The sequence below is a fragment of the Pogona vitticeps genome, chromosome 4, assembly GCF_051106095.1.
Source record: "Pogona vitticeps strain Pit_001003342236 chromosome 4, PviZW2.1, whole genome shotgun sequence".
NCBI lineage: Eukaryota > Metazoa > Chordata > Lepidosauria > Squamata > Agamidae > Pogona > Pogona vitticeps.
In genome coordinates, this window is record NC_135786.1 from 44,208,490 (window position 1) to 44,224,633 (window position 16,144).

At 39.5% G+C, this 16,144-nt stretch overlaps 1 protein-coding gene across 2 annotated transcripts in view; it reads right to left on the reverse strand.

The window, feature by feature from the left end:
• Positions 1-16,144, reverse strand: part of GUCA1B (guanylate cyclase activator 1B) — a 35,233-nt gene that overhangs the window by 3,828 nt on the left and 15,261 nt on the right. For both annotated transcript variants that reach the window (XM_072997204.2, XM_072997205.2), the window contains exons 3-4: positions 4,289-4,438; positions 1,885-1,999 (exon numbers count right to left, since the gene is read on the reverse strand). In XM_072997204.2, the coding sequence (XP_072853305.1) occupies positions 1,885-1,999; positions 4,289-4,438 (265 nt within the window). The remainder of the gene's footprint in view (positions 1-1,884; positions 2,000-4,288; positions 4,439-16,144) is intronic.

The window sequence follows — 16,144 nt, forward strand, 5'->3', positions numbered from 1 at the left end:
TAGGAGATATTGTATATAACATATCTGTGTACCGAAACTCACCAGGCCAATGGAGAAGCCAGATATTCTAGCACACATTTGGGGACCTCTCAAACTGAGATCCCCAAATGTTCTTGGACAGCAATTTCCAGAAGCCTTCAACACTTGCTGTAATGGCCAGGACTGCTGAGAGTTGCAGTCCAGAAGCATATGGGGATCCCAGTTTAAGAACCACTGCTCTAGCATGGGGCACCTTCAGAAGACCCCCCTCCCTTTCTCCTTGTAATCTTGCCACTGAGGACTCACAATCAGAGGCTGTGGCCAATAGAGGAAGATGGGTCATACAAAAGGTAAGACCAACTTTGTCCAGCTCTCTGTTTTGAGGCAGTCACTATCCTGACCTTAGAGCTGTCATTTATCCAAAATGGAAGTTTATTTATTTTTAACTTATTTATTTATTTAACCTACATGCCACCCACACTACCTAAAGGTCTCTGGTTGGCTTACAACAATTAAAACACAGTAAAAAGTTGATGCCATACTATATACAGTACAAGGCTGTGTACAAGTTTCAAAACCGGTATCAGCTTCTTATTTTAAATTTTCGTTAATAGAAAGGTAAATTTGTTTTAAGACAAACTTTTAGACAGCAGAGAGTTTGCCCCTAGGTAAATGCAGATGAGACGGCAGCTACAGTCAAGAAAATATAGTGGCAGTGAGAAAGAGAGAGAGAGAAAGAGAGAGAGAGAGAGAGGGAGGGAGGGAGGGAGAGAGAGAGAGAGAAGAGAGAAAGAGAGAGAACATGGAATAGATAAGGGGAAAAGTGCTGATAGCAGGATTGTGAGGATGAATTCTGCTGAGGAGATAAAGGGGAAAAAAGGAAATTGGAGATGATGTGGAGTGCCGGGAGAGGGGGAGAGACCAACTGTGGCAGCAATATTGGTGAGGGTCGTATATCATGTTCCAGCCCAGGTGACAAAATGTCTTGGCCAATTGATATTCTAGCATAAGGTCAGGCTCCTAGGGAAAAAGTGAGTGTGATTTTTAGACCTTTTGAAAAGGAAAAGAACGAAGTGCCATTTTGGACTATCTGACAGTCAAACTCGTGTTTCACTTAGCACCAATTTGGAAGCAGTGCTCCATCAAGTGCTTTTCCTCAACACCTGAACTTGCATTTAGATCACTGGAATGTAAAATACATTCTGCTTATTTTGCAAGTCTGGTTTGTGGGACATATAATTGAGGAAATCCTATCACTGGAGGAAAAACATATTACTTGCAAGAAATTCACACATTCTGCTTATTTTTTTAGTTTGACCCATTGGTAAAAATGGCTTAAATCCAATAGTAAGTTGCAGCTGGAGTAGGAATTCATGGAACAACAGAGTTGGCACACCAAATCTCCACTGAGTCAGTGGGCCTATTCCATTTGCAACATTCTACTAGATTTCTGCCAATATTAAGGCACAAGTCTTAATATTAAAGCACATTTTAGCTGCCAAGAGTATTACAAACAGTGCATCCACTTCTGCTTAACTTGTACATTTGTAAATAAACACAAATATTGCAGAATGCCAAAAAGCCTCTGTTTTACAAAGGGAACCAAACCTGGATATGTGCTGCATTCTTCAGACTTCTTAGCACTCAGAGAAATGGAATAAGCACAATATTATAAAAGTCCATGAGAAATTTGTGCAAAGACTACTGGTCAATACTTGGGGAGAAAGTACAAATGTGTAAACAGAGAGATCCACTGCATTAGAAATGAGTTGACAGGCTGGCCACGTGTATTAAAATGCATGAGGTAGTCCTTCTTCTGAGTTCTGGTATACCCATTAAACATCTGCCTGGAAAAGTCATAATAAATGTATTTATTTTGTGTGACCCAAAGGGCAAATTTCTCACCATCTCCATTCTCATCCACTAATTGAAATATCCTATCCACAACTTCCTCAGGACTAAGACGGGGGCGTCCTGCTTCTTCTTCAGGCTGGCACACTTTCTTCAGCTTGTAAATACACTGGAAAGGGGGAAACACAAAAACAGGCAACATGTCAACAATACGTACTGTGCTTTGGATAGTGATCCCTTAAAACTCAAGTAGAATCGTGTTTCCTGTAATCATTATCACTAGCTGGATAGCTCAGTCAGTTAGGCATCTGGCTGTGGAGCTGGAAGCTGAGAGTTTGATCTTCCACTCTCCAGGGAGAAGAGCCAGCCTGTATGGCCTCGGACAAGCTGCACAGTCTCAAGGTGTCCCCAGAAGAATAGAATAGATAAACTAGTTATTCTCTACCTAGAAAACCCTGAAAGGAGCTGACATGTCAGAATTGACTTGATGGCACACAGTTATGTATAATTATTATGCTTTATAGTAGGATGTGTGTAAGGCTTTCTCACTGACTGTTTTACCTGATTATTCCAGACTCAGTAGTTCCAGGATGCTTTTAAATGGATTTTTAAAATTGTAAAATATATTTTACTTTTTTAAAAAAATGCACAGTGTTTTTCTGACTAGTGTCCTTACTTTAGATGTTTTCTTAACTATTCTTATTTATTTATTTATTTATTTATTTATTTATTTATTTATTTATTTATTTATTTATTCATTCATTCATTCATTCATTCATTCATTCATTCATTCATTCATTCATTCATTCATTCATCATTCATTCATTCATTCATTCATTCATTCATTCATTTATTTATACCCTATGTTTCTCTTTAAGACAGACCCAAAGTGGCTTGCAACTTTAAAAGACAGTGTTTACTGTTAAAAACAGTAAGCATATAAATACTAAAAGAGGATCAAACAATTATCACACTGAAAGACAGTAAACAAAAGCAACACCAAAAATACATTCAAAGAATTAAGACATAACAATCTATTTAAAAACCCCTCTCAGGCAGCCAGTCTGTCAGGGAAAGCTTGCCTGAAGTGAAAGGTCTTTGCCTGGAAGAACGGTAAAGATAGAGCCAGCCTGCCTTCCTGTGGGAGGGAGTTCCAAAGTCTGGGAGCAACAGCAAAGAATGCCCTCTCCTGTTTCCCCAGCAAACACATCTATGAGGGTGGGGGGACTGAGAGAAAGACCTCCTCTGACAAACTTAACAGTCATAAAGGGGCACTATTATCATTTTATAAAAATAAAACAGTACTTTATTTTATAATTTTAACCATTTATTATGTTACCCACCAAGGTTTTGCCTTAAGAGTCTGTATAAAAATATTTTAAACAAACAAATAAAGATCGCTTGACCATTTCCTAATGTGTTCTTGTTTCATAGCAGATTTCTGAATTCTGGGTTCTCCACTCTGACTTAAGATTTAGGCTACTCTTGATTTAGGCTACTCTTAAACTCTTTGAACAAGGGTGTCTGTTGGCTAGCATTTTACCAGACTACAGATTAATGAGGTCATGGCCCTGCCCTGATCACTTCTCTGCTGAGGTTTAAAACAAGAACTGAGAAATTGCCTGTGGCAGATCTCTCTGAGGAGTTGGGTCATCCACTCCTTGTGGTCTTGGCACTCAGGATTCACCCAAATAGGTGGCTTGGCATACTTACAGTAGCCAAGCAATTGGCCTTGGATGTGAGGTGGGGATCAGCAGGAGGCGGAAGAGATTGGGCTCTTTCAAATGAAAGCCTATTCTGTTGTTCTAATGAAAGAAGGGCAAGTGTGATAAGCATCACAGCTCAGTGCTGATTTCTCTCTGCATAATCCTTATTCCCAAACCTTTTAATAATAGCTGGGCTGTAATCTTTCCCAGAAATTTCCATTACACTGTTTGCTCTTGTGTTGTAAAATGATTCCCTCCACTCCCTCAACACTGCTTTTCTTTCAGGGGAATGTCTAGATTTGCCTGAACAAGAAGTAAAGCAGCTTATAAGGAGAAAATTCCATGGGAATTTTTTTATTTTCTTAGAGCTAAAATAAATATGACCTTAAATCATATTTATTTTTACAATAAATATGATTTAAGGTCGAGTTTACAAGTATTTTCTTTCTTTCTTTTTTTAACATCCAAGTAAGCACATGCAGCCACAATCTAGATCACATAGCCAAGGGGGATTTTTAAATTCCACTCAAATGATTTTTATTTCTAAATTCTTCTGCCCTATGGAAGGCTCAAAAAGGAATTCAAACGTATGGTTCCTGTTGCCTCAGACATTCTATGGGAATCCATTTGGAAAAGCTCTGCACCATCGCTTCAAAACAGGATTGCTTATACAGCAGCTACCAAGCTGGAGTTATGATCACCAGGAATCATATGTTGATATATTTAGAAATAAATAACAAACATTGACTTACCTCAACTATTTCTAAGAGCTCAGTTTTATCTATGCAGCCATTCCCGTCCTTATCATACATTTTGAACGTCCACCGCAGTTTGTGTTCTAGCTTCCCACGTAAAACAAGATTCAGAGCAGCCACATACTCTAAGAAGTCAATGGTGTTGTCCTATGGATGTAAAATAGGGAAAATTTGATTGAACTTTCAAAGTCCTTGCCTATTTCAATTGTATTTAATAGGTAGGTAGACCTCAAGAATTAGTACATTTATTATTTTGTAGCTGTTTGTAATATAGACGAGTACTCTGGTTTAGAAGTATCTCATCAGATCATTTTGGGGGATTACAAGTCCCAGACTGGCCACACTGACAAAAGATTCTGGGAACCATAGTAAAATAATAATTACTATTTTTCAAGCTCTGCCTCAGATGCTTTCAGATGTAGTGTTCTTAAGGTTTGAATTACTAAAAAATAGATGCTCAATAGAATAAACATTTTTGAAATGTGGGGATACAAGAGAATCCTTCACATCCCATGGACAGATAGAATAAAGAATAGAGGTGTTTCATTGGATAGGAAAACAAGAGGGTTATTAAGAAATGCAAGCTTCCATTACTTGAACACATAATTTGTTATGACAAATATCATGTTCTGCAATATATCATTGAAGGGAAGAGCAAGGGTAAACATAGAAAAGGTAGAAACATTTCTCGAGTGAGGAACATCACAGATTGCTGGGCCATAATAAAGAAGAACTAATCCACATAACAAGGGATAGGTGGAAATGCGCTAGGATAGTAGCCAGCTTCAGAAACTGAGGGTGTGATCACAAGGGGAAATAGATCGCAATTTGGACCCTAGTGAAACAATCAGATGTGTTCTGTTTCCTGAGGATCATATGATGAATGGGGAAATACACTCTAACTTGACCTCAATCAGTGTCCAAGCTGGACTTTTAAGTATTGAAAACATCCTAACATCATATCAAGTCCCAGCATACTATACTGGACAGAATGTCAAAATTGGACTCAGGAAACCTCGATTCAAATCCCCACTCAGTTTTTTTTAAAAAAAACTCATGGTGGCAATGAAACATCACTCCTTGAACACCTTTATGGTCCAGCAGTAGGGCTACAAGGGTTGCTGTAAGGGAGATCACTCATGCTAAAGTGACACTTTCTGATATGATCATACCTTTACAGCCATCTGATTATACCCTGTGATGGCACCCAGAGAGACAGATTCTACTGAGCAGTTACAATTGCTTCAGTTCAAAGTTTGTTTATCTCAAAAGAGTAACCTTTCCAAGCTCTCCCCTAGCTGAACAAAAGAATCAAGATGGAGAAGAAGAGGACGAGTCAATGCAACACATTGTGTAGTTGACACTGGAAATCACATGTCATTTTATGTCAAATAAAAGTGACTATATATATTTTTTGAAAAAGGGGCCAGAATCCTATGGCCAATTTACTTGCACATAAGGAAAATGACATGGTGACAATTTCCTACCAATTTCCTTCATGCAAGGGTGCATCATAGGATTCTGGCCACTTTTAGTATATAAAAGATATCTCAGACATAGTATTGAAATCCTAACACAGTATCAAGAACCAGTGTTGTATAGTGGACAGAATGATGGAGTAGGAGTCAGGAAACCTGAATTCAAATTCCCATTCAACCCTGGAAAAGCACTAGGGGTTGACAATGGTAAATCATTCCTCAGACATCTCACATATAATGTATAGTGTACAGTGGTTCCTCGCAAGACAATGTTAATTCGTTCAGCGAAAATCACTGTCTTGAGAAAACATCATCTTGCAAAATGCGGTTCCCCATTGGAATGCACTGAAATCTATTTAATGTGTTCCAATGGGGGGAAATCATTGTCTTGCAAAAATCGCCCATAGAAAAATCATTTTGCGAAGTGTGGACCCAGCTGTCAAAATTGCTGTCTTGCAAAAAACCATCCCTAAAAAACCATTTTGCGAAGCACGGACCCAGCTGTCAACAACTGTCTCAATAATGCTTTGTTTATTTATCTACAAATGTTTAAAAATTTGTAAAATTGTTTTAAAATTGTTTTTAATTTTGGTTTTAGCCATGTTACAGTGGTGCCTCACTAGATGATGATAATCCGTTCCACTGAAATCGCTGTTTAGCGAAATCATTGTCTAGCAAAAAGCATTTCCCCATTGGAATGCACTGAAACCTGTCTAATGCATTCCAGTGGGGAAGAATTATCATTGTCTAGCGAAGATTGGCCATAGGAAAGCCACTTTGCGAACCACCAATCGGCTGTTTAAATCGCTGTCTTGTGAAGCTTAGGTCCCGAAAACACCTGTTTGCAAGCACGGAGGGAGCTGTCAAAATTGTTGTCTAGTGAAAATCGGTTTGCGAAGCAGGGACCAAACATTGTCCAGCAAAATTCCCCCATAGGAATCACTGTTTTGCGAATCGCTATAGCGATTGCAAAAAGCCTATGTCTAGCAAAAAACTGTCATGCAGGGTAACTGTCTAGTGAGGCACCACTGTATATGTTTAATTATTTTAATATAATATTATATGGTATTTTAAAACAGTTGAATGCTGTTTAGTTGTTGTGAGCTTCCTATGGGGTGAAGGGTGGCAAATAAATAAACAGACAAGCAAACAAATTCATGTTCCCCTTACACAATAGGGTTTTCTCAGAAATTTATGCTTCAGCAACTCGATTTGCAAATTAAATTCTTGTTTATTTTACACTCAATTAACAAAGCATGCTAAATGCGAGATATGTTGGTGACGGAAATCATGTGCCATGACAAACATCTTTCACCACTTTGGGAAGCACCTTTGCAACAACAACAATAATGTGGAAAACACATCTCTTAGTTTCATAAGCATCGTTTGAAGATTGCTCTACAAAGAACAGGCATCATGAGGGTTCATTTCAGAGCAATTTGCTACCTATCCTAACAATCCATGGAAACTGCCTCAGCAATTTCCCTACCCTAATAATCACGGAAACTGCCTCAGCAATTTCTCAACAGCACTTCATGCCAATGCAAGATAAAATGCTATGTTTATGTCAATTGCTATATTTATGAGAAGTATCACAGGAAAGTAGTTGCTGTATTGTGGGAAAGCCTCCTGAAGCATGTTTGGCTATACTACCATTTGATCCAAGGGACAGAAAAAATGAAGCCAACTCCTTATAATACAATGATTCTATTTCTGTTTGCTTTTCTTTTATGATCCTCCAAACTTCAACTTTACTCTCTTGTGTGTTTTATTCTGTAGGGTCTTCAGAGATTTTCCCCAAGATAACAAACTCTGAACTTCCACCAGCCTTTGAAGTGAGTTCAAAGAGAGTCAATAATTCCTGGCAGGCTCAGGGTCTCTTGACTCACCTCTCCGCCCAGGTTGTGACCCTCTACTAAAGGACTCAAAAGTCTGGCAAGTCCAGCTGGAGCTCACAATGACAGACAGAAGGATCAATGTGTAAAACAGGTTTTTCCCCAGGACGAGGGCTTCCCAGTCTTAATGATCTGGGGGCTAAACTAGAATATGATGCAGAAACTATGCAAATCAGATCTCCCAATTTTAAAAGATACTCCCATTTTTTAAGGACTTGCCATGGTTTGCTGTGGTCCACACAGTCAAAGGCTTTTGCATAGTCAATGAAGCAGAAGTAGATGTTTTTTCAGGAACTTGCTGGCTTTCTCCATAATCCAGTGCATGTTAGCAATTTGGTCTCTAGTTCCTCTGCCCCTTCAAAATCCAGCTTGTACTTCTGGGAGTTCTCAGTCCATGCACTGCTGAAGCCTACCATGCAGGATTTTGAGCATAACCTTGGAAGTGTGTGAAATGAGTGCAATTGTACAATATTTGGAGCATTCTTTGGCACTGCCCTTTTTTGGGACTGGGATGTAGACTGATCTTTTCCAGTCCTCTGGCCACTGTTGAGTTTTCCAAACTTGCTGGCATATTGAATGTAGCACTTTAACATTGTCATCTTTTAAGATTTAAATAGTTCAACTGGAATGCCATCACCTCCACTGGCCTTGTTGTTAGCCAAGCTTTCTAAGGCTTACTTGACTTCACTCTCCAGGATGTCTGGCTCAAGTTCAGCAACCACATTATCTGGGTTGTCAGGGATATCCAAATCTTTCTGTTATAATTCTTCTGTGTATTCTTACCACCACTTCTTGATGTCTTCTGCTTCTGTTAAGTCCCTCCCATTTTTGTCATTTATCATGTCCATCTTTGCACAAAATGTTCCTTTGATATCTCCGATTTTCCTGAACAGATCTCTTTGCTTTCTTGCATTTCCTTTTCTTTGGGATGGTTTCTGTTGCTGCCTCCTGTACAATGTTATAAGCCTCTATCCAAAATTCGTCAGGCACTCTGTCCACCAAATCAAGTTCCTTAAATCTGTTCTTCACTTCCACTTCCACTTCCACTTCCACTTCCATTCATAAGAGATTTGGCTTAGATTATATCTGACCAGCCCAGTGGTTTTTCCTACACTCTTCATTTTAAGCTTGAATTTTGCTATAAGAAGCTGATGATCAGAGCCACAATCAGCTCCAGGTCTTGTTTTTGCTGACTGTATAGAGCTTCTCCATCTTTGGCTGCAGAGAACATAATCAATCTGATTTCGGTATTGCCCATCTGGTGATTTCCATTGTAGAGTCGCCTCTTGTGTTGTTGGAAAAGAGTGTTTGTGATAACCAGCTTGTTCTTTTGACAAAACTCTACTAGCCTTTGCCCTGCTTCATTTTGAACTCCAAGGCCAAACTTTTCTGTTGTTCCTTTTATCTCTTGACTCCCTACTTTAGCATTCCAATCCCCTATAATGAGAAGAACATCATTCTTTGGTGTCAGTTCTAGAAGGTGTTGTAAGTCTTCATAAAATTGGTCAATTTCAGTCTCCTCAGCATTGGTGGTTGGTGCATAAACTTGGATTATTGTGATGTTGAAAGATCTGCCTTGGATTCGTATTAAAACCATTCTATCATTTTTGAGATTGTATCCCAGTACAGCTTTTCCCACTCTTTTGTTGACTATGAGGGCTACTCCATTCCTTTTATGGGATTCTTGGCCACATAGTACATATGATAATCATCTGAATTGAATTCACCCATTCCTATCCATTTTAGTTCACTGACACCCAGGATGTCAATGTTTATTCTTGCCATCACCTGTTTTACCACATCCATCTTACCAAGGTTCATAGATCTTACATTCCAGGTTCCTATGCAATATTTTTCTTTGCAGCATCGAACTTTCCTTTCACTTCCTGGCCCATCCACAGCTGAGTGTCCTTTCAGCTTTGGCCCAACCACTTCATTAGCTCTGGAGCTACTTGTCCTTGTCCTCCGCTCTTCCTCAGTAGCATGTTGGATGCCTTCCGACCTGAGGGGCCCATCTTCCAGCGTCATATCTTTTAGCCTTTTGTTTCTGTTCATGGGGTATTCTTGGCAAAGATACTGGAGTGGCTTGCCAATTCCTACTCCAGGTGGATTGCGTTTAGTTGGAGCTCTCCACTTTGACCTGTCCATCTTGGGTGTCCCTGCACAGCATAGCCCATAGCTTCTCTGAGTTACTTAAGTCCCTTCGCCACGACAAGGCAGCAATCCATGAAGAGGATTAAGTGAGGTAGCTCATGGTAACATTAGGAATATGACCAAACTTAAAGTGTCTGGTGGTAGAGGGAAGTAAACTGGTGGCAACTTCTCCTAATGACAATGAGTTTCACTCTGCCATCCCAGGTTTCTCTCATTCCCTTATTTTTTTCACTATTCAGGCAGAAACACATATAAATACTTCAAAATGTTTGGATACAAATCAAATTGGAGAGGCCACATATTGACTCAAAGCAAATCGGTTCTGATTTGTAAGAAAATTATTTGGCTCAATCACAGTGGATGGTATCCATACATCCTAATGGTTACCTCACTCCAGGGTCTTAGGGCCCCTGCTCCAATTCCTATTTACACATTTACCATACCATGTGTTGTGTGAATCTAAGTATGCTATGGGGTTTGGGTTTTTAAGAGTTTCTAAGGAGTCAAAATTAGAAAGAATACATAGATAAAAAGCACATTGCCACTTTACAGCTAGTATATCTAATTCTGATAACTTTTTAAATTTTGAACACAAATCTACCCAATAGAAAGCCCCTGATTTTATTTCTGCTGCTGACAGATAGCAGCAAACAGTGGCACTCCTTTTTCTTTCTGATATAATTTTAATTTTCCAGAAAATAATACACATAACTTCTCTCAGTGCATTGCAGTGACACGATTATTTCAAAGGATTTCCCATGGCGTGGCAATACATATCCACTGACTGATCTAAGGTCTAAAGCAGGGGTAGAGAATTCTGGCCCTCCAAATACTTGTTGGGATAATTGTTGGGAGACAAAGCCTTATAACTCAGGATATAGCAGACACTAGTGGCCTAAAGGCAAGAGAATGAAGGCAACTGGGCAAAGATTCCAGGTGGCTGTTTGAAACAGTGCATGCAGATAGCCTGAGATAATCTGTGCCACTAGCAGATGCTGTCCTACTTGCCTCTGCCTGCTTGTTTTCAAATTAGGTTTGTGATGGCTGTTCAGAGCCATATAATCCCTGCTTACTCCTTTGACTTGTTTCCTTGTTTAGTATATCTAATTGACCTTTGACTCTGCACTTTTGACACCCTTATGAGTAAAGGCTACAGCGTTTGGGGCTCTTTAGTCTAGAGCAGTGATGGCAAACCTTTTTGAGCCCGAGTGCCCAAATGGCAACACAAAACCAAATTATTTATTTTGAAGTGCCAACACTGCAATTAAACCTGAATACTGAGGTTTTAGTTTAGAAAAAACAACTCATGTCATTTACACATTTTGTCTGTCTGGTTCTTTATTGATTCCTTCAACTGACAGCTCTTTTACAAAAAAAAGTCAAGTGCAAAATGCTACACTGAATTAAATGCACCCTATTTATAAAGCTTATTAAGTACACTGAAATCCTGAACCTGTTTCCTCCAAAGTAAGCTACCCTCATAAAGTGTATACACACATTTCACTTATTTGAAATGTAGTGTTGGAAAAGAGATTTGCAGATATCATGACTTGTCAGAAAGATAAGTAAAGCAAATTAAGCGTGGACTCTCACTAGAAGCTAAAATAACCAAGCAAAGGGTATTGTACTACAGTGGCATCATGAGAAGACAAGCTCACTAGAAAAGGCAGCAATGCAGGAAAAAGTGCACTGCAGTAGGAAAAGAGGAAGAATGCACATGAGATGGATTGACTCAATACAGAAAGCCACAGTTTTTTGTTTGTAAGACTTTTTGTTTGGTGTTGCAGTCAGAGCAGTACCAGGAGGAGAGAGAATGGGATTCAGATTTGGGGAATAAACTATGATACTTTTGCCTGCTTTGGGGATGAGAAACAAGGAAATGTGATTGCTACACACTTCAGAAATCTAGTCCCAGGTGTGTTAGTTGTCTTTTACTAGGTGTTTGCTGTTAGTGAGACTCTGCTAAATATTCCAGTTCTGCCCGGTTCAATTTAGAGTCTAAACAGAATCTTGAAATACTCTACTTGCTGTTCTCAGCAAAAATTGCACAGCTAAATGCAATGGAGATGAACTTTGGAAGGTTCCTTTTTTCATGGTTTCATTTATATTTATTTATATTTAATGTATATACCACCCCATTAGTCCCAAGGCACTATTTTGGGCAGCTTACAGACAATTACAAACCAGGACAAACAAACTATGGACACTAAAATATAACAGAAACAGCAATGACAAATCAAAACCATAAAAGCCAATGGCACCAACAAATTTTCACAATAAAGAGGACCAGATGGGAGGTGCTCAGACAGGGTTGGACTGAAAAGCCTCCCTGAAGAGTAGTGTTTTTTAAAGCTCAACTCCCATCTTTGTTGTATGCTTTTCTTAGGAAAGCTACTTTTGTTTTCACTTCACCAGTTTGTTTTGCACAGTATCCTGTGACTGGTCACATCTATCATGGCAGCATTTCTCAATGTTGGAGACCCTGGTAATCAAAAACAGAGTCTGGGGACTTTGCTGAAGCATCAGATGATTGGGATCTAACCAGTATCTTAACAAAGATCACCTAAGGAACCCGATAAATGGCATAACTGAATTCAATTAAAGATAGGTGGAGGCATTCTGAATGTTATACTTAACCGATGAATGGATTAAGTACAGTGGTACCCCGCATAACGAGCGATTCGTTTAATGACGAATCCGCATAGTGATGTGTATTTTGCGATTGCAAAAGCGATCGCATTGTGATGTTTCTAATGGTAAAACATCGCTTTGAGATGATCGGTAAGCGTTTCGCTTACCGATTTTCGCATAGCAATGTTTTTTAACAGCTGATCGGCGATTCCAAAATGGCCGCTGGGTAAAGAAAATGGCCACCCGCTGTGTTTTTGCGCCCTTTCCTCGCTTACCGGGCAACGAAGTTGGTGGCCGCATGGAGGATTTCCGCATAACAGTGAGTTTGTTGCCCATAGGAATGCATTAAACATGTTTTAATGCATTCCTATGGGCTTTTTTGCCCCGCATAGCGATGAATCCACATAGTGACGATTTTTTCAGAATGGATTATCGTCACAATGCAGGGCACCACTGTACTCATACTTCGTCCTTTAAAAATCCAGAAAGATTAATGAAGAATCATTTATCAAGCCTGTATTCTTATAAATACGCTGGGAATAAGCACCATTGACTACAAGGGATTTATGCTTGTATAAACATGGATAGCACAGCATTTTAGAAGTGTTACTTCACAGGATTGCAGAGCTCCATCCCATAACATATGGTGAAGCTCTAATGATATATTTCTGATATACTGTATTTCTATAGTACTGTAATTTTTCAAACCTTGACCTATTGCTGCCAAGTTAGAAGTTTCTTAGTTTCTTAGTTTCTTAGTTTCTTTCTTTCTTTCTTTCTTTCTTTCTTTCTTTCTTTCTTTCTTTCTTTCTTTCTTTCTTTCTTTCTTTCTTTCTTTCGCTACCCATCTAGCCAGGCTATTTTGGGTGGTTCACAACACAATCAAACAAAAACCATAATTACAAGTATAAAATAAATTCAGTTTATAAAACATCATAAAATATAATGACAATTAAATAATCACATAATAAAATATTAAATATTTCAAATGGCGCAAAGGGCAGAAAATCTTTTCATCAAAGGATGTTTTAGGACAAACATGTTTAGGCTTCTTTTGTTAATTTACCTACTTACCAGAAAAAGACACTGCAGGGCCATATTTTGGATTAGAAATAGAACTGTGTGGAAAATGCCTTAAAATTACTTCCACCTCCCACTCTGTCAAGCAGAAAGCGATTTGTAAAGCTGGCCAGAAAAAAATCAGGTGTGTACCATAATACAATCTTACTGAAATCCTTTACTGGGTACTTTTGAATGCAATGCAATCCACCAATTGTGATTAGCTTTTGATGCCTTTTTAATTCTGTTTTTATGAGTCAAGTCTCTTTGTGTCTCTCTTTCTCTCATACAAACACACATACACAAACACACAAATACTTTAGAAGGTTCCTTTTTTCATGGTTTTATGAGAGTCAGTTTCTCACACATACAACCTCCCTCCCTCCCTAAATTTTCAGAAATCATTTGCATCAGTTCAGTACATCCCTGATTCCTCTCATTACATTTAAACAAGCTGATGAATCCACCCATCCCTCTCGCGCACCTTCGTTCCCGCCTTAATTGGAGTTTTCACTCCTGCTTGCTGTCACCTCCAGCCGAAGTAGTAATTCATAAGCCGGATTGACTGGCCCGGGCTGTTCTACAGCAGTAAACAACAAAGCAGCCTTATCTCCGATCTGTAAAAGAACTGATTTAAAAGTGCCACAACCAAGGAAGGTAGCAGGGATATGTGGCCTACAATTGTGCAGTTTGAGGTTTGGCTGTAGGGGGGTGGAGGGGCAGTGCTCCACTCACGTGCCCAGGGAGAGGTATCCGCAAGCCAGCTGTGGCACATGTGCCGTAGGTTTGCCATCAATGGTCTAGAGAAAAGATGCCTGAGGGGGGGGGGACATGATTCAGACATATAAAATTATGCAGATAAATTGGATAGAGGGAAGCTCTTTTCCCTCTCATGCAATACCAGAACCAGGGGACATCCACTCCAATTGAGTGTTGGGAGAGTGAGAACAGACCAAAGAAAATATTTATTTACCCAGCATATTGATAGTCTGTGGAACTCCTTGCCACAGGATGTGGTGATGGCTTCTGGCCTAGATGGCTTTAAAAGGGAATTGGACAGATTTCTGGAGGAAAAGTCCATTGCAGGTTACAAGCCATGATGAGGATGCATAATCTCCAGTCTTAGAAGGAAGGTGCCTCTAAATGCCAGTTGCAGGGGAGAGGTATCAGGAGACAGATATCTAGTTGCCTCGTGTGCTCCCAGAGGCATCTGGTGGGACCACTGTGAGATACAGGAAGCTGGATGAGATGGGCCCTTGGCCTGATCCAGCGGGGCTCTTCTTCTGTTCTTATGTAGCACATCCTTTGATTTGCACATTTCCTTCCTTCCTTCCTTCGCTACCTTTCTCACAAAACTGGGACCCAAGATATCTTACAACAAATTTTAAAATACAGTAAGTTACAAACATTAAAATCGAATCAAGTCTACTTTACTGTTACAATATGGGTAAAATTAAAATTAACACTTTAAAACCTTCTGATTAAACTACTGATAATATTAATTACCCATTTACTGACAGTACAAGGTAATTCTACATATTGCTGATAAACTGGACCCACACAATTTTTAGAAGCAGTTTTCTCTATAAATTTATAGCAGTTACAAAGATAGGAAGCTACCTTATACACAGCCAGAATGTCTATCTGGTGTAGCACTGTCAACTCCAACTACCAGCAACCCAGACTCTCCAGAAGTTCAGCTAAGATACTTCTCCTACCTGAACAGTGTTGGCACTACATGGTGACAGCTCAAACAAGCAGGCCAGTAATCAAGCCAAATCTTGCCCTGATGTTTTTGTTCTGCATCTTATTTAACTACATTTAGCAATAATAGTAGATAATACTGGCCAATATTTATTTTGAAAGCCTCCATGAGTCCCAGTTTGGCAAGAACAATGGGATACAAATTAAATAACTAAATGAATAATATATAGCGTCCTCTGGGAAAGGAAAAAAAAGTGGAATTCATTATTGACAGACTCAGGTTTTGTGAGCTACAGATTAAATTAAGATTTATAGCTAGGTTGTTTTTTCATAGTTAGCATGAAATATTAGAATTGCCACATAACCCATTTAGTTGGGTCTTCCCAAGATTTTAGAGCTGTGACTTGTTGCCTGTTTGGACCTTTATCTGGCCTGAATTTCAAGGTTTCATAAATGTTTAAGATTTCATCAGTTTGTCCTCAGCTTATCTTGCATTTTCCCCTACATATCAGATGACAACATGATATGCACAGGTTATTCCCGTGATATTTCTCACGGATCTTTGTGCATATACAGTGGTGCCTTGCACAACGGGCACCTCGTAGAGCGATGAATTCACTCCACGAGGCTGGTTTTGCGATCGCAAACGCGATCGCAAAACGGTGCCTGCATAGGGCAAAAATCGCAGAGCGAAGGGCGGTAAGCAGTTCGTTTACCGACCTTTGCTTTGCGACCCACCGATCAGCTGTTCGGCGGCTACAAAATGGCTGCCGGAAGCCCCAAAATGGCCGCGCGCAGCGTTTTCGCGGCCTTGTAAAGCGAGGGGAGGGCGCGAAAATGGCTGCCGGCCATCCTGAAGCATCGCTGAATGGTGAGTATTCGTCCCAATTGGAACGCATTAAACCATGTTTAATGTGTTCCAATGGGTTTTT